The sequence below is a fragment of the Pan troglodytes genome, chromosome 9 (assembly GCF_028858775.2).
Source record: "Pan troglodytes isolate AG18354 chromosome 9, NHGRI_mPanTro3-v2.0_pri, whole genome shotgun sequence".
Lineage (NCBI taxonomy): Eukaryota > Metazoa > Chordata > Mammalia > Primates > Hominidae > Pan > Pan troglodytes.
Genome location: NC_072407.2, coordinates 12208391 through 12230695, shown reverse-complemented (window position 1 = coordinate 12230695; position 22305 = coordinate 12208391). Strand labels below are relative to the sequence as shown.

The window sequence follows — 22305 nt, the reverse complement described above, 5'->3', positions numbered from 1 at the left end:
GGCCCCCATGGGGCTCACCCTTCCTCTGCATCGTGGCACGGAGATCCTGCCCGCTGGGCCGTTCGCCCCCACCAGCTGCCGTCTCCCCTGCGTCCTGGGCGTGGTCTGACTGGCCCACAGTCAGAATCTGCACTGGGCCTTGGGCCTCAGACTTGTCTTCTGCCAGTGCTGCTGGCCCGCTGGTGCCTGCAGGCCACGGACACGCCTGAGTTACATCCAGGAGGAGGAGAGGAGGGCCTGGATTCTCAGATGTCCATGAAGGGGATGAGGGGAGAGTGGGGAAACCCTCTGCAAAACTTTATTTGCAAAACTGATTTTTATAAAACTAATGATTGCACCAGCCTGTTAACAACTGGTAAGCTAGTAAGGGATGTGGGCTTCATTTCTTCTGCTCTTCCCCCAAATTAATTGCCAAGGGTTGGTTTACAATACCTCACGTCCTTAAAGCAGATGGCAGCCATCTACAAAACCAACTGCACAGTGGAAAAAACAAGATGGAGAACAAGGACTGATCCAGACCATAGGCAAGGCCAGCAATCATTCATGGACACGGCCAGCTACAAGTGATCAATGCTGGTGTTTTCTTTCACAAATATACACAACATACACACATGCAGTAACTCACATACATCATTAAAAACATGGGCCCCTTGAAAAAGATTGCAATTGGCATACACTCGCCTTCCCAAATGGAGCATCTCCCATCCTACGTCAGCTTTCCTGCCCGTTACCACAGAGCTTCAGCAACAGAAGCAAGGCCTGACCCACACAGGTGGCAGCCACCCTGCCCGCCTACTGAGCTATGCCCAGAGTGCTTGGCCAGCTCCAGAAGCCCATGGCCTGTGACACATCACTGTCCAACCATGACGCAGTGGCCTGGAAACCACTGTCTATGAACAGAAGTTGAGGAAACGGGGTGTGTAGCCAAGAGACAGGACCTGGGACAGGTACCACCAATCACTGTCCTTAATCTTTAGGGGTCTTTTCTGGAGAAAGAGGAGCAGAGGGAACAGGCTGGTCTGTGGTCCAGAGGGTGGAACCTGGACTAGAATATGGAGTCTAGGGAAGTCCACATTATACGAAGAGCTGACGGCGAGGGCTGCACAAGGATGGGGCAAGCTGCCTGGGAAGCAGTCAGCCCCCAGTGCAGTGAGTGTCCTAGTCCAGGCTGGGTGAGATCCTCCTTGAGGGGTCATGATAAAGGGTGCTCAGGCCAAGGTAGCTGAGGTGGGGGACGGTGGTTCTGGGCCATAGCTGAGCAGGACTTCACTTCCTGGCAGTGTGGTAGGCATGCCCACACCCAGAGGCAGCCCAGGCACCTCCCAAGCTAGATGAGGCCTGTGAGCCACCTGAGGGGGTGCCCAGAGTGGCAGTCTGTGTCTTCCCTGAGGCTGTTCATCCTATCCCTCCCCTCCAAGTCAGGAGAACAAACCTTCCCCAGCCCTACAGTGGAGGCCAGGCCTGCTGGGGAGGGCTGTAGAGAATGTGAGCTGACCTTTGTGCTTTCCCTTCTTCTCCTTCCTAGCGGCGCCACCCTGGCCCCCTGCTGTAGCTGCCGCCTTGGTTCTCTTGGCCGAAGCTGGTGCTGTTGGGCGCGTGGCTCCCAGCTGCACACTGGCGAGTGAGTCGGCCTCTTGAACTGCTCAGGAAACATCCCCAGATGGAGAGAGAGAAACAGGCAGTGGGTGAGACCAGAGCTCCCGCCTGAACACAGTCCCCAGCACAGCATTTTTGACGGCACCCCGAGTCCCACCAGGGCCCCTGTACCACTGCTACAGCCCACAGGATCAGGCCCACTCATCTCTACTAGGCAGAGATTCCAGGGCAGGCCCAGCTGGAAGGAGGCGGCACCCCCAGCCCAGTGTAATCAAGTCAACAGCCAGACCGAAACCTGTGATCAGCCAACAAAGTGCGCACTCAAAGTTCTGGGCCACCAAACCATACTGAGCCTGAACAGGGGCAGGGAGAATGTCTGAGAGGATATGGCCATTGAAGACGGGGAAGAAAGAACAAAGGCTGCATCTTCTGGAAGAGACCACAACCAGGGCAAGCACTCCAGGGAGCCTACGAGGGGGCTCTGCGGGGATGAGCCCATGGGAGGCTGGGGTGTAGGAGTGCTCAGAACAACAACTCTGGGACACAAGAAGCTACAGGCACCAACAGTGAGGTCTCAGAAGGGTCCCAGCTGGTGGCCTCCAAATTCTCCATACTGCAGAACCCCAATCCGCTCAAAATCCTTGAATGGTTTCTGATTGCTCTTAAGCTGAAGACCAACATTCTCTCCCTTCCCCTAGGTCTAAACACATACTCCCCACCTCTGGGACACCAAGAGTTGCAGCCACACCAGGCTGGTCTGTTGACTCACATGCACCGCACTCCCTCTTGCCACAGGGCCCTTGCTCCTGCTGCCTGCACTGCCCTCCCCCTCGCCCCCCTCAGTGATCAACTCACTCATCCTGCAGATTTCAGCTTGGATGTCACCTCCCGAGGGACACTGTGCCTGCCTCCCTCGTCAGAGCAGGTGTTGTCATCTACTCACAGAATTTGGCTTCCTTCCACAAAGCACCCCCGTGACCATCTGTTTAACATTGTCTCTCCACCTAGACTGTAAGGTCCGTGAAAGCAGGGACCACACCCATTTGTGCTCACTTGGGACCTACAGCCTCTAATCCAGAGCCTGACACAAACCTCAATAAATATTTAAGAACTGAATGAATGTGTAACATGAATGAGTATAGCCAGCAGGTCAAAAACCAGGATAAACTGTGAGGTCTGATGTATATCAGACTCCCTCCTTTTCCTCTTGGAATGATCCCCTGAATTTAACGCCTGTAGCCAGTAGAGGGCAGACAGGGAGGCAACTAATGCTGTAGGCGGGGTGGGAGTGGCCTGGAAACACCAGTTCCTGGGTAGGCCACACGTGTGTGCAGCAGCCTCCCCAGAGCTTTGTCCACCATTTGAACCTGGACAAAGACTGGGCCCCTAGAGAAGCAGTAGGCACCTCCCAGAAATCAAATGTCACATGTTCAAATGTCCTCTGTGAAAAAGGTCGTGGAGGCCCAGCCCACTCTGGAATGTCAGGGAATAGCAATTCCTTGATTTTGGACCTTGGAACACACCATGGCTCCTTCGAGTTCCAAAGCCCTAAGACAGAGAAGTTTCCCCATTTTATAATGGAGGAAACAGATCCAGAGAGGGTAAATGGCTTGCCCCAGTCACAAGCGAGCAGGTAACTAACTGGTAGTGGCATGACCAGAAACTATCTTTTTCTTTTTTTTTTCTTGCTGGATTGCAGTGGCACGATCATAGCTCACTGCAGTCTTGAACTCCTGGGCTCAAGTGATCCTCCTGTGTAGCTGGGACTACAGGCAGGTGTCACCACACCCTGCTAATTTTTTTTAAAGATGGGGTCTCACTATGTTACCCAGGCTAGTCCTGAACTTCCGCCCTCAAGCAATCCTCCTGCCTTGGCCTCCCAAAGTGTTGGGATTACAGGTGTGAGCCACCTAGCACAGAAACTGTCTTTTGACTTCAGTCCTGCACTTACGCCAGAGGCGCTAGTTGTACCACAGTCTTTCTGATGTCCTGACATCATCTGGAACACAGCTGCCAAGAAATACCTTCCAAAATGACTGCACGTCAATGACCTCTCACGATGTTGGCCTCTGGCACAAATTGGCAGGGCCCACAATCCTGGGTGCAGGCCCCTATTCTGTATGCAGCCTCACTCGCCCAGGTGCCAGGCTTGGCAGAGCTGGGGCTGTGATGCCACACAGCCACAGGCCACACGCCATATGACCCAGAACATTGGCCACCTTCCTGGCAGGGTACCACTACCACCCTTGGGATGGCACTCACAAAGGAAATGGAGGAGGTGGCTGCCAGCAAAGGGTGGGGCTGGGGCCAGCTCTGTGAGGAGCAGCTGGGGCAGCCTCTGTGAGACAGCTGGGCTGAGGTCCCTGGTCCCCTTTTCTGAAGGCCTCTCAAGTAGAGTACAGGCATACCAGGTATGGCCAGGGTGCTGAACTGACACACACACAGGGGAATTAGCATGAAGGAGCTTTTCATCAGGGAGGCAACACGATATGGAGGAGAGACCATTTGGCGTCTGTTAGGTCTGGGTTCAAATTCTAGCCCTGCTGCTCACTAGCAGAGTACTATGAGCAGGTCACCGAGCCCCTCAGAGCCCACATCCTTACTGATGATGTGGGGATAATGAGTTCCTGTGAGGATGAAACAAGATAATGCAGGTAAAGCCTCTAGCACTGTACTTAGCCACTGGCAGGTGTACAGCCAGCCTTTGTTAGAAGAAACGGAGTGGGCTTCCTCGGAGGGTACACATGCACACAGAGGGGACCGAGCCTGTATGGTGTGCCCAGCCACAAACTGGGCACCAGGCAAATGAGACTCACCTGCTGCCCTCCAATGTGCAGACAAAGGGCTCAGGGAGGTATGGGTCAGTGGAACCCAGAGAAGAACCTAAAATACTGCGAGGCAGGGTATGGGCCAGCAGTTAGATGAAGAAGCTCAGCCCTGAGGTGAGGCAACTACCAGTAGTTCGATGTATCTGGAGGCTCCAGGTCATAAAGAAGCCACAGAAGGAGGGGAGCACCAGGACTGCTAAGGTTCTTCCTAACCGCAAAAGCCAGATGCCTGCAACCTTTTTAGAATTACTATTTGATGAAGGAGCAGCCTGGATTACTAGCACCAGCAGGGGGCAGTGGAGACTGAGTCTGAGTCCTCCTTTCAAGCTCAGAGACCCCCAACCCCCTCAGTCTGGCCTGGCCTACTCTTAACCTAACCCAAGCAGGAAGGAGGGTCCTGAGAACAGAGATGTGCTGAAGCCATCTCTGGAGATGTGCTCTTTCCAGGATGAGCTGCAGAGAATTTCTCCCAACTGGGCTCTGCCAAGACCTGGAACATTTAAGGATGGGAGCTGAAGGCTCCAGGTCCCTACAGCTCTTAAGGAGTTGTGAGCCAGAGAGAGGGATCTGCCAGTCAGAAGCCAGGCAGACACGGTGCGGAGAGGGAAGGAAACAGGTGTTTGTACTGAGACACTGGTTGATATGGGGCAGGACGGTGAGACGGATTCCTCTCAGAATGTAGAATACGGGTGGGGAGCAGGTCATCTACTCTTAGAAGCTACCTCCTGCACTCAGTGAAATGCTCCAGATCAAAACTTGGACTTCTGAACTCCTGGCCTCATAAAAGGTTTAGGCTTCTGGCCTCAGTGCCTGATTCAGGAGGTGTCAGCTGGAGCATACACAGGCGCCCAAGGCTACAGGTCCACCTTCCCTCTGCCCTCCCTACTCAGCTGTCTGCCTGGGCTGGAAGCCATACACAGCCTGGGCATCCCCCGTCAGGACCAGTCCACACCTGCCTAGGTGGGCAGGAAGTGACGGGCTCCCCGAAGCAGTGACGGGATGTGGAGCAGCAGGCAAGGTATACCTTGGTAGCTGGTGCTGCCACTGCTGCTGAGGTAGGACTCCACCAGGGGGGCTTGTTCCTCTGACTGCCGGGCCCGCCGGCTCCGGGGCCGCCCATCTGCATTGGCCTGCACCATCAGGGGCTCCTGGCGCTTCTTCTTCTGCTTCTGCTCCAGCAGGGCCCGCTATGGAGGCACAGAGGTTGGCTGACCCACTGCCTCCACCAGGAAGGGCGGGCTCCCAGTTATCGGAGGGTCCACAGCCCACCTTGGGCCAAGGCCCCATGTCCTTGGCACCCCAACACTTGGGGTCCAGGAAAGGGAGGCAAAACAGGGCCCAGGTGGCTGCCTTGGCAGGATCACAGCACAGCCAGCCCTCCAACTGCAGTCACCCAGCTGCCTGAAGGCAGGAGCCCATGTGCCGCGGCAGGGTTAGTGCTGAGCTGGGAGAGAGTGCACCTCTCTTCTTCCACATGGGAATCCCATCCCCCAATCAGACGGGATCATCCAGGGAAGATGGACAGCCCTGCCCCTCTGCCCTCAGAGATCCCAGCCCAGACTCTTCCCTTCTACCCGGCCCCAGGCCTACTCACCTGCCGATCAAGCTTCTGCTGCCTCAGGTTTCTGCCCTCATCATCTAAGACACTGCAGAGCGAAAGAGGGGTTTTCAGGGCTTGCCCGTGAGGTGCCAGGATATAGCCCAGAGCCCACCCCCAGCGTATCTGGGCCCGTTAAACCCATCCCATCATGGCTGCTGGGACTCAGTGAGCCCACATGGTAGGAGGAGGAAGGGTGGAGCCTGCCATCTTGAAACCAGCTTGAACCAAAAGGGCTTCAGCTGCCACTTTGGAAGCCTGCTAGGACCCGTTTCCCCAAGGACTCCCCAGTAAATACCGGATGAGACCCTCCCCTCAGATCCCTGAGCAGGGCCGGGCCTGACTGAGATCCAAGAGAATGATCCAGAGGCATCCCAGCAACAAGCCAGGCCCGAGGCCAGGCTTCAAACAAACCCAGGGGGCTGCTCCCTCCAGCTCCCTACTGGGATCTCACCAGCCCCAGCCTTTTCCTTCCTTTCCACCATTCTAGAGGAGGCTGCGTCCTCTGGGGCAGACCCTTTCCCCATCCGTTGAAAGCAAACTCCTAGCTTTCCAGGTGGGCAGAGTAGAGTCCTGACTTTGTCTACTCCCCTTCCCCACTTAAAGAGGGCAGAGGGTCCTTCTCATTTGAGAGAATGAAGCTAAGAGACCAACCAGTCCCTCAGCCTACAGGGTTTGGGCCACACAGAGGTGTCTGCAGGGTGGACACAACACATCAATGTACAGCCCAGCAACCAGCTACCAGGTCCTTCCCGGGCTGCAGACATGGCACAGGCAGCCCTGGGGACATCAAATTCTTGAGCCCCACCAGTCTTGGGACAGGGAGCCTCATCTCACCCACACTGGCCATGCCTCTGAGGAAGGCAGGGCACAAGTAGGGAACTGGTAACTCAAATCACTTAGCTTTTTGCTAGCCAGAGACACATGCATGAGACCTAGGCCCAAATGCTATAAAGGCCAAGGTATGGACAGCTGCATGAGGTGAGGCTGCAGCCTGAGGATCTGAGCTCTGGGAAGCCCCAGGCGGCCCTGGCCCAGTTATTCTGAAGCTGCCCCTGAACCAGACTGTGTCCGGGTACCTGCACAAGGCTTGCTCGAGTGCATTAGGTTTGTGTGAGGCCATAAGGAAGTGTGTGAATATCTCATGTGTGTGCACATATGCATGCAGACACCTGTGAAGAAGTGGGTGTGCTTGTGTGAAGGTGAGCGCAGTGTGCGTGCAAAGGGGAAACATGAGGTCACATCACCCTGAGGACAAAGTGAAGCCACTTTCACCTCCTCCTGATGGCTAGCCCTTTCTAGCTGGAACAATCATTGACCACCTACATGAGCCTTAAACTACTTGCACCTCCAAGGGAGCCAGTCAGAGGGTAGAAGGAAGCCCCCATATCACAGACTGCCCACCACCTTGGCCACGATCTATGAGGACTATGCATGTTTTTTAAGTAGCAGGTGTCCTGCCTACTTGACATCTGGGAAGGTCTTTCCTTGTACCCACGAGCTGCTCTGCATGTCAGAGGAGCCCCAACTGTGATCTGGGGCTGTGTGCAGAACAGCCTCATTCACCAAACCCTCAGCTGCCAGAGCACAGGAGAAAACACCGCTCAAGAGCCATACTTCTAGGCCTTGGTCTTCCTGAAACAGCCCATCTGCCTAAGAGGGCACAGCTGCATTTGGGGCTCCCTGAGGGCATTGCCAGGACCACAGGATGCAACCAGGTCCCTAAATATTCCAGCTGGCTGAGAGGCTGGGCATCCCATTGTGGAAGGCACACACCCAGGCTGGAGGACTGCAGTGAAGACTTCTGAAGAAAGGGTTCAGGACCAGAGCGCAAAATGCCTGAGGGCCCTGCCAGGCCTGAGAGGCTACAACCCTCCCATCTCCACAGCTCAAGCCAACAGCCTGACTGAATAAGCAAAGTCAAAGCATTTGCCCACAGACGGACTTGAAAGGGTCAGACCCGAACACCAGTGTCCCCCGTGGTCAGCCACACGCACGGTGTATACACATCACAACTTTCAGGACACACGTGAAAAATGCAGTCTAAGCCCTGTACAGTGGCCCCTGGCTGACAGGAGCAACAGGGTCTGGAATCCAACTGTGCTCCCTCCACTTGCCAAGCTCTGTGCCTGGGCACAGGGCAGCTATAAACCCCACTGTCATAAGCCAGTGGCCTGGCCCCTGTGCAACCTCCACAAGGCAGTGCTGGCTTCCCTTTGTGCCAGCAGGAGGGGCCATTCCACAGTTTTCTAGGTTGTCGCAAGCCACTCACACTTGCAGAGGGCAGGGACTGGGCAGTCACCTGGGCCATCCCCAGCCCTGGGCTTGGCTGAGCAAGACAAAGAAGATGACTTCCATGGTGCTGACGCTCACATCTAGAGTCATTTAGAAAAGGGGACATCCAGCTGAGAGGTAAGACTCACATCAGCAATGCCACCTCCGGAAATGCTGGGTCACAGCAGCTGCTCAACTGACAAAAGGTATTTCCAGCCATAGTGGCCTCACTGCCCAGTGCCTTTTAATGCTCTCATCCATGCAGGGGGCACATTTCCCTACCAGAGGCCACCATCCCACTGCCATGGACTATGCACAGTTATGCCAGAGGCAGGAGGCTGCTTTCCATGGAAACATTCCTTTCTCCTCCTCTGCCTCCACCTCCATTTCCTGATGGGGGAGAATGATAAAGAGCCACAGGCTTCAGCGACCCTGAATACTAGGTAAGATAACAGGTAGAAAGGACTTAACCACTGGCCTTCAGAGAAATATGGATGAACACAAGGGCTAAGCTACTGAAAAGAGGCTCCAGAAACCTCAGACATCCCCAAAGTACCTAGAGAGCCACCTGCCACCTCACCCACCAGCAGGCATGTGCAAGCACACAGAAGGAAAGGAGCATGCACAGCTGGGGGGCGGCCACTGGGGAGAAGCCACCTGTGCCTGGCTGAGCAAGACCCAGCTAGGAGGGTCTACACTAAATCTACTAAAATGGGGAGGCTCTGAGAGTGGGCACGATTCCTGGTAAAGCAGTGTTCTAGAAGAGCTGCAAGAGGACGAGATGGGACCACGATTACCTAGCAGTGACAAGCTTGTACCAGGTGGGTGTTCCTAGCTAACGACAAGTACGCAACAACTCTCCCTGGTGAATAACAAAGAATCCCCAGCCAACAGCAGCTGTTGTGGAGACCAAGGGCAACCGCGATGGCTGTCTCCAGGGAGAGCAGAACCAAAAGCTCCCCTGGTTTCCTCAATAGGCCCAGTTCCCTTCTCCGCCCCCACCCAGATGGCCCTTCCTCATCTCCACCCCAGCACCATTCCTAAGGCATCTTCCTTTCTCACCGACGCTTCCCCAGCCTGCCTGTTTCTGATGGGCACTGTTCTAGGCTGACCTAAACGATAACCACACAAGGAGACAGTAATGGTTTTTTAATGACTTCAGCTCCAATTATGGAATAACTGCCAAGCCCAGGCTGCCAGCTGCAGCCCCGCCAGGAGACTCAGACAAGAGACAGGGTGCTGATGGATAGGTCTTTCAGCTGACCCTGGAGTCTCCTACATCACGGGCACCTCCTGCTGGGGGCCTGAACAGGGAGGCTCAGGAAAGCCACTGGCTCATGAGGGTCAGAGAAACCCAGGCTTCAGTGTCCACCAATCCATCCGCTCAGTCCAGCACCAACGAGGTGGCAGCTTCACCTCCCAGGGAGCCTGCCCCTCTACATCCACTCACTTCCCCCAAGGCACCCCACAGATATCAGAGCAGTCAACCACGATTGACAACAAGGGGCAAGGACAATTCTGTGCCCTGGAAAAGCACACACAGCCAACATCCTCTAGCCTGTTTCCGAACTCCCTCTCTTCAGAGACTCTACCTTACATGCTCCAGCTACTCCATCAGTGCTAACCAGAGGCCCAGGGGTCAGGGAATCTAGGGACAGACCCAACCCTCTGGACACACTTTCCATGTTGACTTCACCCTCTCCTCTTCCTGCCCTCATTCTTTCCCCTCAGTCACAGTGGAAGCTACCCCTGCTGGACCCAGGAAATAACAGATGTGGGCTGTCAGGAGAGGAAAGGCCACCAGGGCATCTGGCTGCAACCCTGTGCCCCTGGCTGCAACCCTGGACCCCCGGCAAGTCCAGATCTGTGGCTTCTGTTGCCTGGCAGCTTACTGGGACACAGTGGGAACCAGTGCAGCTCCGGAAGGCAGAGGACCACACTGCTCACAGGAGTTCCAGCCTCCCAGGATGTGCCGTCCCCATTCCAGCCAGCAGTTCCCAAATTTATCAGGTGCATTCAAGCTGCTGGCGGGACTAAGCCCTGACTTGGTCATTCAGAACTGCTGGGGAACACCCCCCAGCATCAACTCACTCCTCTCTCTCTTTGTAAAAGCAAGTGCCATGGGTGATTCTAATTCTCAGCCACGCAAATGCGACCACGAGCCACAGCTGGTGATCTCTAAAGAACAACAAGAAAATCAGGGAGTCGTTATAAGGCTGCCAGAAGTAAAGTGGTGGGTCCAAGTGCCCAGGGCACCTCTGAGGCTGAACCTAGCAGCAGAACGGAGGGAGTCAGGAGTCCCGTTACTCCCTAGAAAACAAAGTTAGGAAGTGGTGGGAGGATCCTAACAAGGGCCAGGAGGAGGGGGAAGCCAGAGACTTGCTTAGGTTCAACCTAAGGAAGAACTTAAAAGAAATCACAGCCATCTGCTGGGAGGCCGTGTGGCAGGGATGCTACAGGGAGCATCCACACGGAGAACTAGATGACCTGTAAGGGCTCTTCCAGTCTGAGATTCTCTGTGACCTACAGAATGCTTTTCAAGCAGTGCTCCAGGAGGTCCCATGGTGATGTGAGAGTGCTGTATCCCTCAGGTGTGCTTAGAACCCAGGTGTGGGGCTGGGAAAGCCAAGGAAGCCCTAGAGGCTATCCGGGGATGCCACTTTGATTCAAAGAAGTGGACGTCTTGTCTGTGCTGGGGACATGACCAGGAACCAGATAAGTTCCCTGATCTCAATTAGTTCATGACCAAGTGAGAGAAACACCAGGCAATGGCCTCAGGACCATGAAGACAAGGGCACTGAGGACGGGGCCACCCCAATCCCACCCAGCACAGTCCTCCAATACACCGTGGGCCGCAGTCCTTCCTGACTCTCACTGCTCCACTTACAACTTATAAAAGGCTGTAAATGTACTAAGGGCATTTAATATTCCTCAAGAACACAGGTAAAGAGAAACTGGCAGAACTAGAAATTATTAGTACTAACAGAAACAAAAGACAAAAAAATTCCAATTGTTAAACTTTATAAACTCAATGGCTCCCTTTGAACTCAGAATGTGAGATTAATCCATGATCATTATACACTGAGCCAAAATTACCCATAAGAAGATTATCACCAACTATCATTTCTCTAAAGAAAATAAGCTGGGCCCAGGGAATGCAAGGTGTAACCATTAGAGAGGGAGTAAAACCCTCACCAGCAGAACTAGCAAGAAGCCAGCCAACCCCTCTCTCCCAAACCAAATGCCACATTCCAGCTCTGACATGCTGTGACATTAGGGAAACCTCACACCAGTCAAAGCACGTGCATGCCACCCCCTGCCCCCACTCCCATCTGCAAGTAAAATGCTTTGTCTGTCTTCTGCCCCAGTTTTCTCTGTGATCAGACAGCATGTGGCTTTGACTGCAATCAGCAGCCCAGTTAATGCAAGAGGCAATTTGAATCTCCTCCTCTCAGCCCAAGTCTCCCATTTTGGAAGTCTACACCCCAATTCCAGTGCTTTGCCACACTCAGTGCGTGCCCATAAAGACCCCAGCAGGGCAGGGGGGATCCTGGCAACTGTTGACATAGGCTGCCTCCAGCTACACACCCCCTCTCTACAACAGAACGAGGAGGTGGAGTGACAGGCATGGGGAAAGCAAGCAGTGCAGGGCTATAAGGGTGTTGAGATGCTCCTCGGGGCCAGGCTTCCAGGGAGGCAGGATTCTATGCTTCAGGGCTGAGTCTGCGGCCCAGGAAAGGAATTGGAGGGGTGGGGGTGGAGGGGAGATAGTAGTTGGACCTGGGCTGAGGCAAGTGCCAAATCACTCCTTGCAGGATGCCAGGGCCCTAGGCACTTGCTAGAACAGGGTCATTTCCTAGAGACAATTCTACCTTCCTGGGCCACCTTTCCCAGGAACAGGCTTAAGCCATTCCATTTGAGGCATATTTTCTCTAAGACCCCTGCACACTCTCTACAAGTTGCTTTAGTCCCTGGCTCCCTGAGAGAAGCTTTCTAGAACCATGTCTTGGCCTGGCCCAACCCCCAGTTTGCCAGATCCTAAACACGTCATAATATCCACATAATCTCCATAAGTGCTGCCCCTCCCACCCTCCTCAGTCCATGGCCACCACCCTGCCATCTGGACCCCCACACACAAGTACTTCCACAGCACCGGAGTCCACTCAGCCCACAAGCACTGCCCAGGCACCTCTGCCGCGTGGCTAGAAAAGGTTGATGACACTCTATGGGGCTGCACTGTCTTCTAGAAGGTCCTCAGCCCACATGTGCCAAGAAAGGCCAGGATCCTCCAGAAACTACCTGTGCCCCAGCCTGGACGTCTGTCTGGCGCAGCAGCTCTTCTGAGTCAGCTCAGCCCCAGTCCCTGGTTCCATGATGGAAACAGCTCCCTAATCCATGTGAGACTGAAGTGTGACTACATGTGTCTGCAGCAGAGCCTGTGGGTGACTTGTATGTGCGCACGTGTGAGGGTGTTGCTGGTGGTTGTGGGGAGAGACACAAAATAACCTAGAAACCCCTGAATCCCCCACAGGAGCTGAGATTAGAGGTAACAATTCTCAAGAGAAACCCTGAGTTCCCAGGCCACGTGCCTGTTTTCAGAAGGATCTGCTTTTAACAAGCCTTGGGCGGTTTCAGCTGGTTTCCATTTGGGACGCTGTCTGGACAGACTCAGAGAAGAGCCCTGTCAGAACTATTTTCTGTCAGTGACTGGTATGAGGCTCTAACAGAGAGCAAGCTGTGTTACAAGGCGGGACCTGAGGATCTCATCCTGCCGTCCGCTAGCACGTGCACCTGGGTCGGCAATAACACAGTGGGCCTCAGCAGTCCAGCACCCTTTTTACACAGAGACAGCCCCGTAGCCCATGGCAACCAAGGAGCCAATGGGTGGCCAAGAATCTGGCGCTGCCATGGCGATGAGCTCCCTTCCTTGGTAATAGAATGAAGTAGAGTGGATAGGGAAAGACCTGCACCTGTGAGGGGCCCCCAGAGACCACCTCCCCGCCCCCTTCCCAGGCAAATGGGAAAGCCCAGCCATCCTTGAGATAGACCACAGTGCCTGGCAGCAGAGGGTGGTGGGCTTCCCTGAGTGTGCCTGGATTCTTGAGTGCTTTTCTGCATGTGAGGGCAGTTCTATGTCCTGTGTGTGTCTAGGTATAGACCTGCTAGCAAGTAGATGATTATTCAGTGTCTGAAAGAGAATGAGTAGCACTTGTGAGTGAGAAGCAGGTGTCAGTTATTCTCCAGATACAGGAGGTGGACGTGCATAGATATGCAGGCATGTATCTTTGTGAGCCCAAGAATTCTTGTGTGTAGAATATACGAGTGCATGTCCATATGACCACTTGGTTCAGAATAACTGTCTTCACGGATCCATGCTTTGAGAGTGTGAACCGACCAGCAGGAGCGTCTTTGGCCCAAGGCAGGGACGTCCTGTGGGTGCATGCGTGCAGATGTATGAGCGTGTGCGCGCACCCTGCACAGGCGTGTGACTGGGGTTCTGGGCCTAGGAGGGGGCTCAGAGCAGTGTGGACTCCTTCCCCAGGCGGCCACATGGTGCTGCCTGACCCAACAAGGCCCACACAGGCCCCTTCCAGCAACCCTGGCAGATAAGCGGGTGGAGCGGGGCAGGCGGGAGCAGTCCGCAGGGGCCCTCAAAGTTGAGGGAGGAAAGACCAGCGACTCCAACCCGCGCCCCAGTGCTGGGATAGGTGGAGAGGGCAGCGGTGCCCTGCGCCCCGGCCGCGTATCCCCAGCCAGCTTACGTCCCGAGTCGGGAGTGGTGGGCGCCCCGGCCCGGCGCCCGCGTACCTGTAGGGAATCCAGTCGGAATGCGGCTTGGAAGTCATGTCTCTCGGGGGCGGGGCGGTGGCTGCGGCTCTGGAGGCCGGGGCCCGGAGGGGCCGGCGCGGGGGCCCTGCTCAGCTCCCGGGCCGCCCCGGGCCGCATCCTCCCGGGCCGGGGCGCTGGGCCCCGCCGAGGCCCGCGCTGCACGCCAGGGCCCCGGCTGCTGGCTCTGCGAGCGGCTGCCTGCGCGGCGCGGCGAGATGGGCGAAGCTCCGGGAGTGCGCGGGTCGTGCGCGTGCGTGGAGGCGGGGAGGCCGACCGCACCGTCCCGCGCCCCTCTGGCGCCAAGGCTGGAGTACTGCGTGGCAGCGGCCGCCGGCCCCTTCTCCCTCGCCCCGCCCCGCCCCGCCCCGCAGAGACCCCACCCCCCGGCCGGCTCAGGGCCTGCGGAGCGCCCTTGCCCCCTCCCCCGAAATCGTCGCGATCCACGCTCCATGCGCGTGACCGCGCCGGCTCCCACCTTCGGCTAACGGCGGCGCTGCAGCCGGGCCAGTCCCCAGGCCTCCCAGCCTCAGTTTCGTCTTCTGTGAAACGGGGATCATTCGAACACCTCCCTATGTACCTGCCCTACCTATCTGCGCTATGGGATGGGAAACCGATGCGCGGATTTGGCGGGGCAGGGACCGGGCTGGAGGCGCGGATGGAGAAGGAATCCAGTCGTGCCGGAAGAGGCGGGGGAACCTCCGGGCCGAAGCGTGGAGGTTGGCCTTCCCTCACCCCCACCTCCGAGTTCCCACACCCCCGCCTGGGGAACCCTCTGTCTTTGGGTTAAGGAGGTGTTTCCTCAGCAGTGGCTCCCTCCCATCTACGCTATAGCGTCAAGGGAAGGGGAACATTTACTGTCTATTGCATTCCCAGCCCTTGCAAATTTCTAATATGTAATCTCCACAGTAGCCTTGAGAGACAAACATCATATCCCTATAACCCAGAGAATAGGAATGCTGAGATGCCCAAGGCCGTAAAGCTAGGAAGTGGTGGAGCTGAAACTGTTCTGTGATCTGTGTCCTCCAAAGCCCTTCCTAAGGGGCGCAGTTAACCGGAGGCAAAAACCTCTACAAAGATCATCTGAAAGTCTCTGCGCGCTGAGGAGGTCCTGGCTGTGACTAGGACCAGCTTGAATGCAAGGCATGGCACACTGAGAAGGTACGGGACCCAAGCAGGGCGGGCGGAAGCAAGCAGCAGCAGCCTGAGGGGTCACCAAGGCCTGCGTGTGGAGCAGGTGATCAGGGAGAGGTCTGCGGAGGGGCACGGTCCCCACACGCCCCGTGGGCGTCCTCGTGTGCATCCTGGATTCTGCCGCGCCAGCCGCGCCAGAAGAGTGTTGTGCGGCGATCTTCTGATGACAAATAGGCGGTCAGGACTGCCCCGCAGAGAGTGTGAGAACAGCCAAGTGGGCTGAGGGAGGGGGCTCATCCTGCTGCCCTGGGGCCACAGCCAGACCCCCACCCCAGGGCTCTCCCAGCCCTTCAGCCTTGCCTTCTCTTGCCCATTAATTATAAAACACAATAACCACAATATTTGGATTATTTGCTGGGCGTCAGGAGCTGTGTTAGGTGCTACGTACATGTTATAATTCGTTCAATCCTCATAGCCACCCTAGAAGGTAGGCACCATTAGCATACCCATTTCACAGCAGAGGAACTGAGTCACAGAGAAGGCAAGGATCTTGCCCAAAGTCACACAGCTGGTCAATGATGAAGCTAGCATTCACACCCAAAAGGTCTGGGTCTACAGCACTTACCCTCAGCCTCCTTTTGGCCAATCACAGTTCATGTAGTGCACACACACACACCCCTACACACATGCACACACACACGCACACCTACACACACGCGCACACACACACCTACACACACGCATGCACACACACACGGCCTCTCTCTCCAGGCTTCTGGAGCTCAGGACAGGTCAGATCCATCTCTGTCGGGCACAACATTGATGCTCTCTGAACACTATGACCTCTGATTATTTATCAACCTCCAAGAGCTATCACTGTCACTGGGGACAGAGAGCAGACAAAATAAAACACCTGGGAGTGGGGTGCAGAAGGCAGAAAGCAGGGCTGTTTTGTTGCCTGCTGGGATGCTTGGCCTGGACTCTGCTGGCCTTCCAGGAAGGGCAGCAGAGATTGGTCCCTACCCTGGAGACCGCAGCAGAGCAGCAAAGCATTGCCCCAGAGGCCTCTGTCCTTCAGGGCAGAACCTTGCCTAGAGATCAGAAGCTTTGACCCCTGGAGGCCGCGCCCTCCAGGCCACCCCTTCCTGAGTTGCAATTAGTAGCTACCATGTCAGAGACAGCTAGAGTCTAAAAGACTTTCCCTTCAAGAATTTGAAGCTGTTTTCCTCCCTTTATTCCCAAATTACCTGACACCTTAAAGCAATCAGAATTTAGTTGGAAGGTCTCAGGAGCCTGGAGTAATTGAATCTATTAAATAGACAGTTTAGGCTCTGTCCTAAGGGAGCAAAATCTGGAGGCAGAGTGAGGTGCAGAAGTAAGATGGCTTTCCAAGTCTCTTTCTGCAGAAGTTACGTATGTACGTGGGATGTGGGGGAACCATGGGACTGAGCGCCAGTGTATGCATGAGTGTGAGTGTGTGTACATGTGGGGGAGCCAGTGGGACTGAGTGCCAGTGTATGCATGAATATGAGTGTGTATGTGTGTACATGTGTGTATGCACATGGGTTGTGTGAGTCCCATACACTGGCACACAAGGGACTGTGTGCCAGTGTATGCCTTGAGTGTGTGTGTGCATGGGAAGTTGGGGGCAGCAGGACTGTTTCAGTGTACGCAGAAATGTGTATATGTGTGTGAGAGATGGCCCTGCAGTCTGAACAGGACTGCACAAGAACATTTGTTGGATGGTATGCGTGCAAGAGAATGATGTGTGTGCTTCTTCGAGTTCCATGGAGTGCATGAGTGTTAACATTCTACTCAGAATGCATGATGGCTTTTTCCACTCAAATGACTTCCGTGGTTGACATTTTAAGTGTACGTCCTTGGCTTCCATCAAAAAGCTACTCCAGAAAGTCATATGATGTATATTATACTAGGCCATGATTAAAGTTATATTTTTACAACTGCACTGTAACCGTGACCCTCGAAGAAGGGCATAAGCTTTTCAAATTTAGCCCCAGGAACAAGGTTATCTGGACTGAAACACCACCACACAGCAATCCCAACATGCCTCCCTCACCACCTGCCCAAATCCTGCAAGGGTAAGATATTTGCTATGAATTTAAATCATCCTGTTTGCATTTTAGGCATTTTCAAACGTGGTGATGAAATGTTTGTGAGGGGGAGTGAAGGAATGCATGGGGAGTGAAGCAGCCCAACAGAGACCCTCACATCTGCCACCTGAGCTTGAGGACCCCAGGGCCACCCCCCCTCCCAAGCAGAATCAGTTCACCCAGGGAAGAAGGTTAGCATTTTGGGACTTAGCCACCTATATGGAGTCTTATATGTGCTATACTTAAGGTGACATTTTTATTGAGCGTGGGCCATCTCTAGTCAATTTTGGAAGCAAAGGGATATGAATGATAAATGATATCCATTCAAATTGGGCCCTGTCTGTTGGCTTGGCATTGTGACCTTGCAGTCTGAGGAAGGCAATTCAAATCAATCAAACATCAACTAGCCCCTCAAAGGCTGATGCAGGGCTGCAGTGGACTTAGTGGGGGTCAGGTGCATGGCTGCTCTCAGGGAGCTTTCGGTCTGGCAAGGGAGATAGGAAGAAATAATGACTGTACCCTACATTAAGGTGTTAGTGTTACAACACAGGTGTACAATGTGCTGGGGGCAAGGGGACACAGAAAAGAGGCAGTCAATGGAAGTCCCTAGAAGTGGGGAGATAAGGTTAGGACAAGCCTTCCCAAGAGTAGAAAAGGATGATGGTTGTGTTGGGCCCTGAAAGATGAATAGGATATTGATAAGCTGATAACAAAGGAAGAGGGAAACGTAACAGTTACTGAGATTCTACAATTGACCGGGCACTGTGCTAGGGTCTTTTACCAAAGGGCCATACAGACAGAGGATGACAAGAGCAAAGTTATGCAGACATGAGAGTACATGCCCAATGCACTTGAAAACCAAGGTGCAAACCAGTATGGCAGCATTCAACCAATAGGTGAATGGTTCAGTGTGGCAGGAAATGGGCCTAGAAAGTTAAGGCAGGGCCAGGTCATATGTCATCCTGAACATCAAGCTAGGGCGTTTGCAATTATCCTATAATTTGGAAATATCCTATAGACTCTGTTCTAAGGATGTGGTTCCCAATGGGGGACCACTAGAAGGTTTTAAGCCAAGAATAATCTGCCCAGATGTAACCTTTAGAAAGAAATATTTGGGAGCAGAATGGAGGATTGCGGGAGAAAGGCTAGTGGTATGGCAAACTGCTAGACAGCTATGAGTAAAGTCCAGGACAAAGATGAGCCAGCCCTAAAACAGAGTCAAGTGCCATTTTGAAGCTGTGGGTAGACATCATGGCAAGATGGTAGCATAACTATGGGTGGCCAGATAAAGCCCTCTGTAATTCCCATTTAAATAACTGCAGAATATACAAAGAGCATTGCACCACTGTTGATGATTGAGATAAATAGGCTTACAATGTCTGAAAAAAAATGTAGGTCAACCACTAGTAAAATTAAAAGCAATGTCTATTTTCCAAATCACTGCTGAAAATAATAGCAAATCATTTCCACACACACAAACACACAAAAGCATAATCTACAGGAAACATAAAATGCATAGGGCATAAAACAAAGTAATAGGAATAAAACCAGATCGAATGGTTATGAGGTGAATGTAACTAGAGAGCCCGTGAGCCTGGATCATACACAGCTATCATTTGTTGAGTGCATGCTCTATGCCAGGTGCTCCTCTGTGTGTTTCATAAAGACAAATATGGCAATGGGAGGATGAGATGGGATGCTTCCAGTCTAGGATCCACTTGGGGCTCCAAATGAACAGATACCACATTCCAAAGTGAAGTGGGATACACCTCTTGGAAAAGAGGTGGCGAAAACCTGGGTCCATGCCATTAGCTGACACCCATCTCTAATGCATACAAAATGGGAGAGAGGTTGAAAAAAGGTTGTTGGAGGTTTAGAATGAATTTCAGAGACAGCCTTTGGGGTCCAATGATCCCAAATAAATGGGAGGGGTACAGGGTGCTATCACCTTCACCTCAAAGCCAGACAGTGGGGCCTTGAGGAGACCCCTAAGTCTGCTGATATGTGGCCACAATGGTCTCGGTGCCACAGTGGAGAAATCCAAAGAGCAGCAAGAGTGCTGCTGCTTCAGGATCAGCCTGAAGCCCTGGTTTGCAGGGCAAAGCACACATGAGTGTCTCTTGTGGACAGAGGTAGGACCCAGCAAGAGAGCCAGATGTGACTGTCTTAGATCCAGGACAAGAGGGCTCCTCCAAGGGAGGAGGTGACACTGAGGGAGACCAGGTTTCCCAGAGCCTGAGAAAGAAACCATAGGATCGGCTACGGGGAGAAAGTATCAGCCTCATCAAGGGAGGTGCAGGGTGAGACTCCAGCGATGGGGTGGTCTCCACCAACCCACAAAAACAGCCCAGTGAGAGAAAGGGCCCAGAGAACAACGGGACAGCAACTCATCAGAGTACAGTCATTGAAGACCTTTCCCAACCATCTCCTCTCCTACCTCCCTGCCCCTCCACCTTGGACCCTGGAAAGGGTCAGGACTGTCATGTGCAAGGTCCCCACAGGCAGCTGGCCTACAGCAGACTGTGCTGGGAAAGAGATGGTGTAACTCTGACGTTTCAAGATTTTTTTTTTATTATAGCAGACAGGATGCATTAATTACTGACAAGACAACCTCTAGTTACCTGAAAATGGTCAGAAAAGTCATGGGACTTACCCTAAATTTAATATAATTTTAGAAGAGAAAACAGCCCTATAGAATAAATTTAAAGAGACTGTGGGAGACAAAAATAAAGTTTGCTTTATGATTACATCTCATGAGTCATGCCTATGCCTATTCAACTTAACAATTACACATCACTTCTCCCATTTAATCCTCAGAGCAACACTTCAAGGTAGGTACTATTATAATCCCCATTTTACAAATGAAGCAACTAAAAGGTTATATATAATCTGCTGAAAGTCACACTGATAAGAAGTGATAGAGTTCAAATTCAGATTCAGGCAGATGAGCATTGTAGAGCCCAGAGAACTACCTTCCTCCAGAGAAAACCAGATGATGGGCGCCTTAGCCCTTTGACTCATTAATTCCTGTTCTAGAAAACTAGTCAAAGGAAATTGAAAACGAAGTCAAAAGTTTATGTACAAAGATACTGATGGAAACTTTATTGCTAATAGGGGAAATTGGCTGGGGGAAGATAAACAAAATGTCTATTAATTAGGACTCCGTTAAGTAAATAATTCAGTGTTCATAGGATGGATCACTAAGCATCCTTTATGGGGAATTTTTGTTTTTATGAGACAGGGTTGGCCTGGCACAGTGGCTCCCGCCTGTAATCCCAGCACTTTGGGAGGCTGAGGTGGGTGGATCACATGAGGCCAGGAGTTCAAGAGCAGCCTGGGCAACATGGCAAACCCGTCTCTACTAAAATTACAAAAATTAACTGGGCGTGGTGGTGGGCACCTGTAATCCCAGCTACTTGGGAGGCTGAGGCAGGAGAATCACTTGAACCCGGGAGGCGGAGGTTGTAGTGAGCCAAGATTGTGCCACTGCACTCCAGTCTCAGTGACAGAGCGAGACTCTGTCTCAAAAAAAAAAAAAAAAGACACGAGGTCTCACTCTATCACCCAGGCTGGAGTAGTATAAGTGGCGCTATTGTAGCTCACTGCAGCCTTGAACTCCTGGGCTCAAGTTATCCTCCTGCCTCAGCCTCCACAGTAGCTGGGACTACAGGTGTGAACCACCACACCTGGCTAATTTTAAAAAATCTTTTGTAGAGATTGAGTATTGCTATGTCTCCCAGGCTGGTCTTGGACTCCTCAGTCAAACAACCCTCCTGCCTCAGCCTCCCACAGCACTAGGATTACAGGTGTGAGCCATCGCGCCCAGCCTTATAGAGAATTTTTAATGACAAAGTAATGGATTTATGAGATGGAATACAATATTTTAGGTGAGTATAATGCTCTATAGAAAAGCCCCACCAGCTGACACATATGTGGTTTCATACAAAGATGCCTAGAGTGAGAGACACAGTCCAGTGTCTCAGCTTTGCCACCCTAGGGGCCACATCCTCCATTCCAGGCGGCCCCTTCTTCCAGGTGTTTGAACCTCCTCTTAGCTCCAGCTTTGGCCCCTAAGACCTCCTAGTGATCCCTGAACAGTGCAGACAACATCCCCACCCCCAATGTTAAGAGAAGACAGACAATAAACACACACTATTGGTACAAAATAGATTTGGTAAAAAAAAAAAAAAAAAAAAAACACATATATATAGTAACGCCTTACGAGTTGACATATCCTCAGTTGCCTAGTGTAATATGGTGTGTCACTAAGACAATAGCCAAGTGGCTGCAAGAAACACCTGCAATTCTTAGCCTGGTTATTTATCTTGGAAGGGAGCAGAGGAAGTGCAGGAAGGATGATGCTGAACCGTAATACCTGCTCTTTACCTATTCTGAGGCATTTGCTGAGTGCTTCCTAGGCAGGGAGACCCAGGGCTGGAGTACAGGGTCTCTGACCCGGGGAAGGTTCTGTTCCCAGCAAGTCCTCTTGCCCACTTGCCCAGGGGGCATCTAAGCCCAGCTCTCTGGGGAGCACAGGCTGAGATTATAAATAGAAAGAGTGGTTCTGAGGCTGAGCGCTCAGGCCCCTGTGCTCAGCCTCCAGGAGGGGTTTGTTTCACCAGCATTATTGGATTTGCAGATAGGCAACAAGGAATTAAGCTGATCAGGAAGAGCAGGAGAGAGCTTTCATTTATTCATAAATGCAGAATTTATCTAGCAGAGCCCTCTCCTTTGTCAAACAAGAGCCATTTCCTTTATATCCTCCAGCAAAGAACATTTTATTTTGTAACCTTTCAGAAAAGCCTATGAGTTTGTGTTTTTGACCTGTTTTTCTCCCTGCTCTAAGAAAACCATGATTATTTAAAATGTGAAATGCATATTAAAGAATCCTATTCTGAATTCACAAACCAATCTCTCCAGCAAGAGGAATCAGTCCCTG

At 52.9% G+C, this 22305-nt stretch overlaps 2 protein-coding genes across 20 annotated transcripts in view; one reads left to right on the top strand and one right to left on the bottom strand.

Moving 5' to 3' along the window:
- The window catches only part of RIC3 (RIC3 acetylcholine receptor chaperone), a 77129-nt gene extending 74417 nt beyond the window's left edge, over window positions 1–2712 (top strand). For 12 of the 14 annotated variants that reach the window (XR_008537974.2, XR_008537973.2, XR_010147461.1 and 9 more), the window contains one exon: window positions 1526–2712. The gene's annotated coding sequence lies outside the window, so the exon portion shown is untranslated. The remainder of the gene's footprint in view (window positions 1–1525) is intronic. The other 2 variants (XR_010147465.1, XR_010147466.1) reach the window with 1 other exon arrangement.
- The window catches only part of TUB (TUB bipartite transcription factor), a 113401-nt gene that overhangs the window by 37070 nt on the left and 54026 nt on the right, over window positions 1–22305 (bottom strand). For 3 of the 6 annotated variants that reach the window (XM_521835.8, XM_016920296.4, XM_009459891.5), the window contains 4 exons: window positions 6019–6070; window positions 5449–5611; window positions 1496–1639; window positions 19–186 (listed from right to left, as the gene is read on the bottom strand). In XM_521835.8, coding sequence (XP_521835.6) covers window positions 19–186; window positions 1496–1639; window positions 5449–5611; window positions 6019–6070 — 527 coding nt within the window. Of the gene's footprint in view, window positions 1–18; window positions 187–1495; window positions 1640–5448; window positions 5612–6018; window positions 6071–12594; window positions 12731–14103; window positions 14239–22305 lie in introns of those variants that run through there. The other 3 variants (XM_009459893.5, XM_009459892.5, XM_009459894.5) reach the window with 3 other exon arrangements.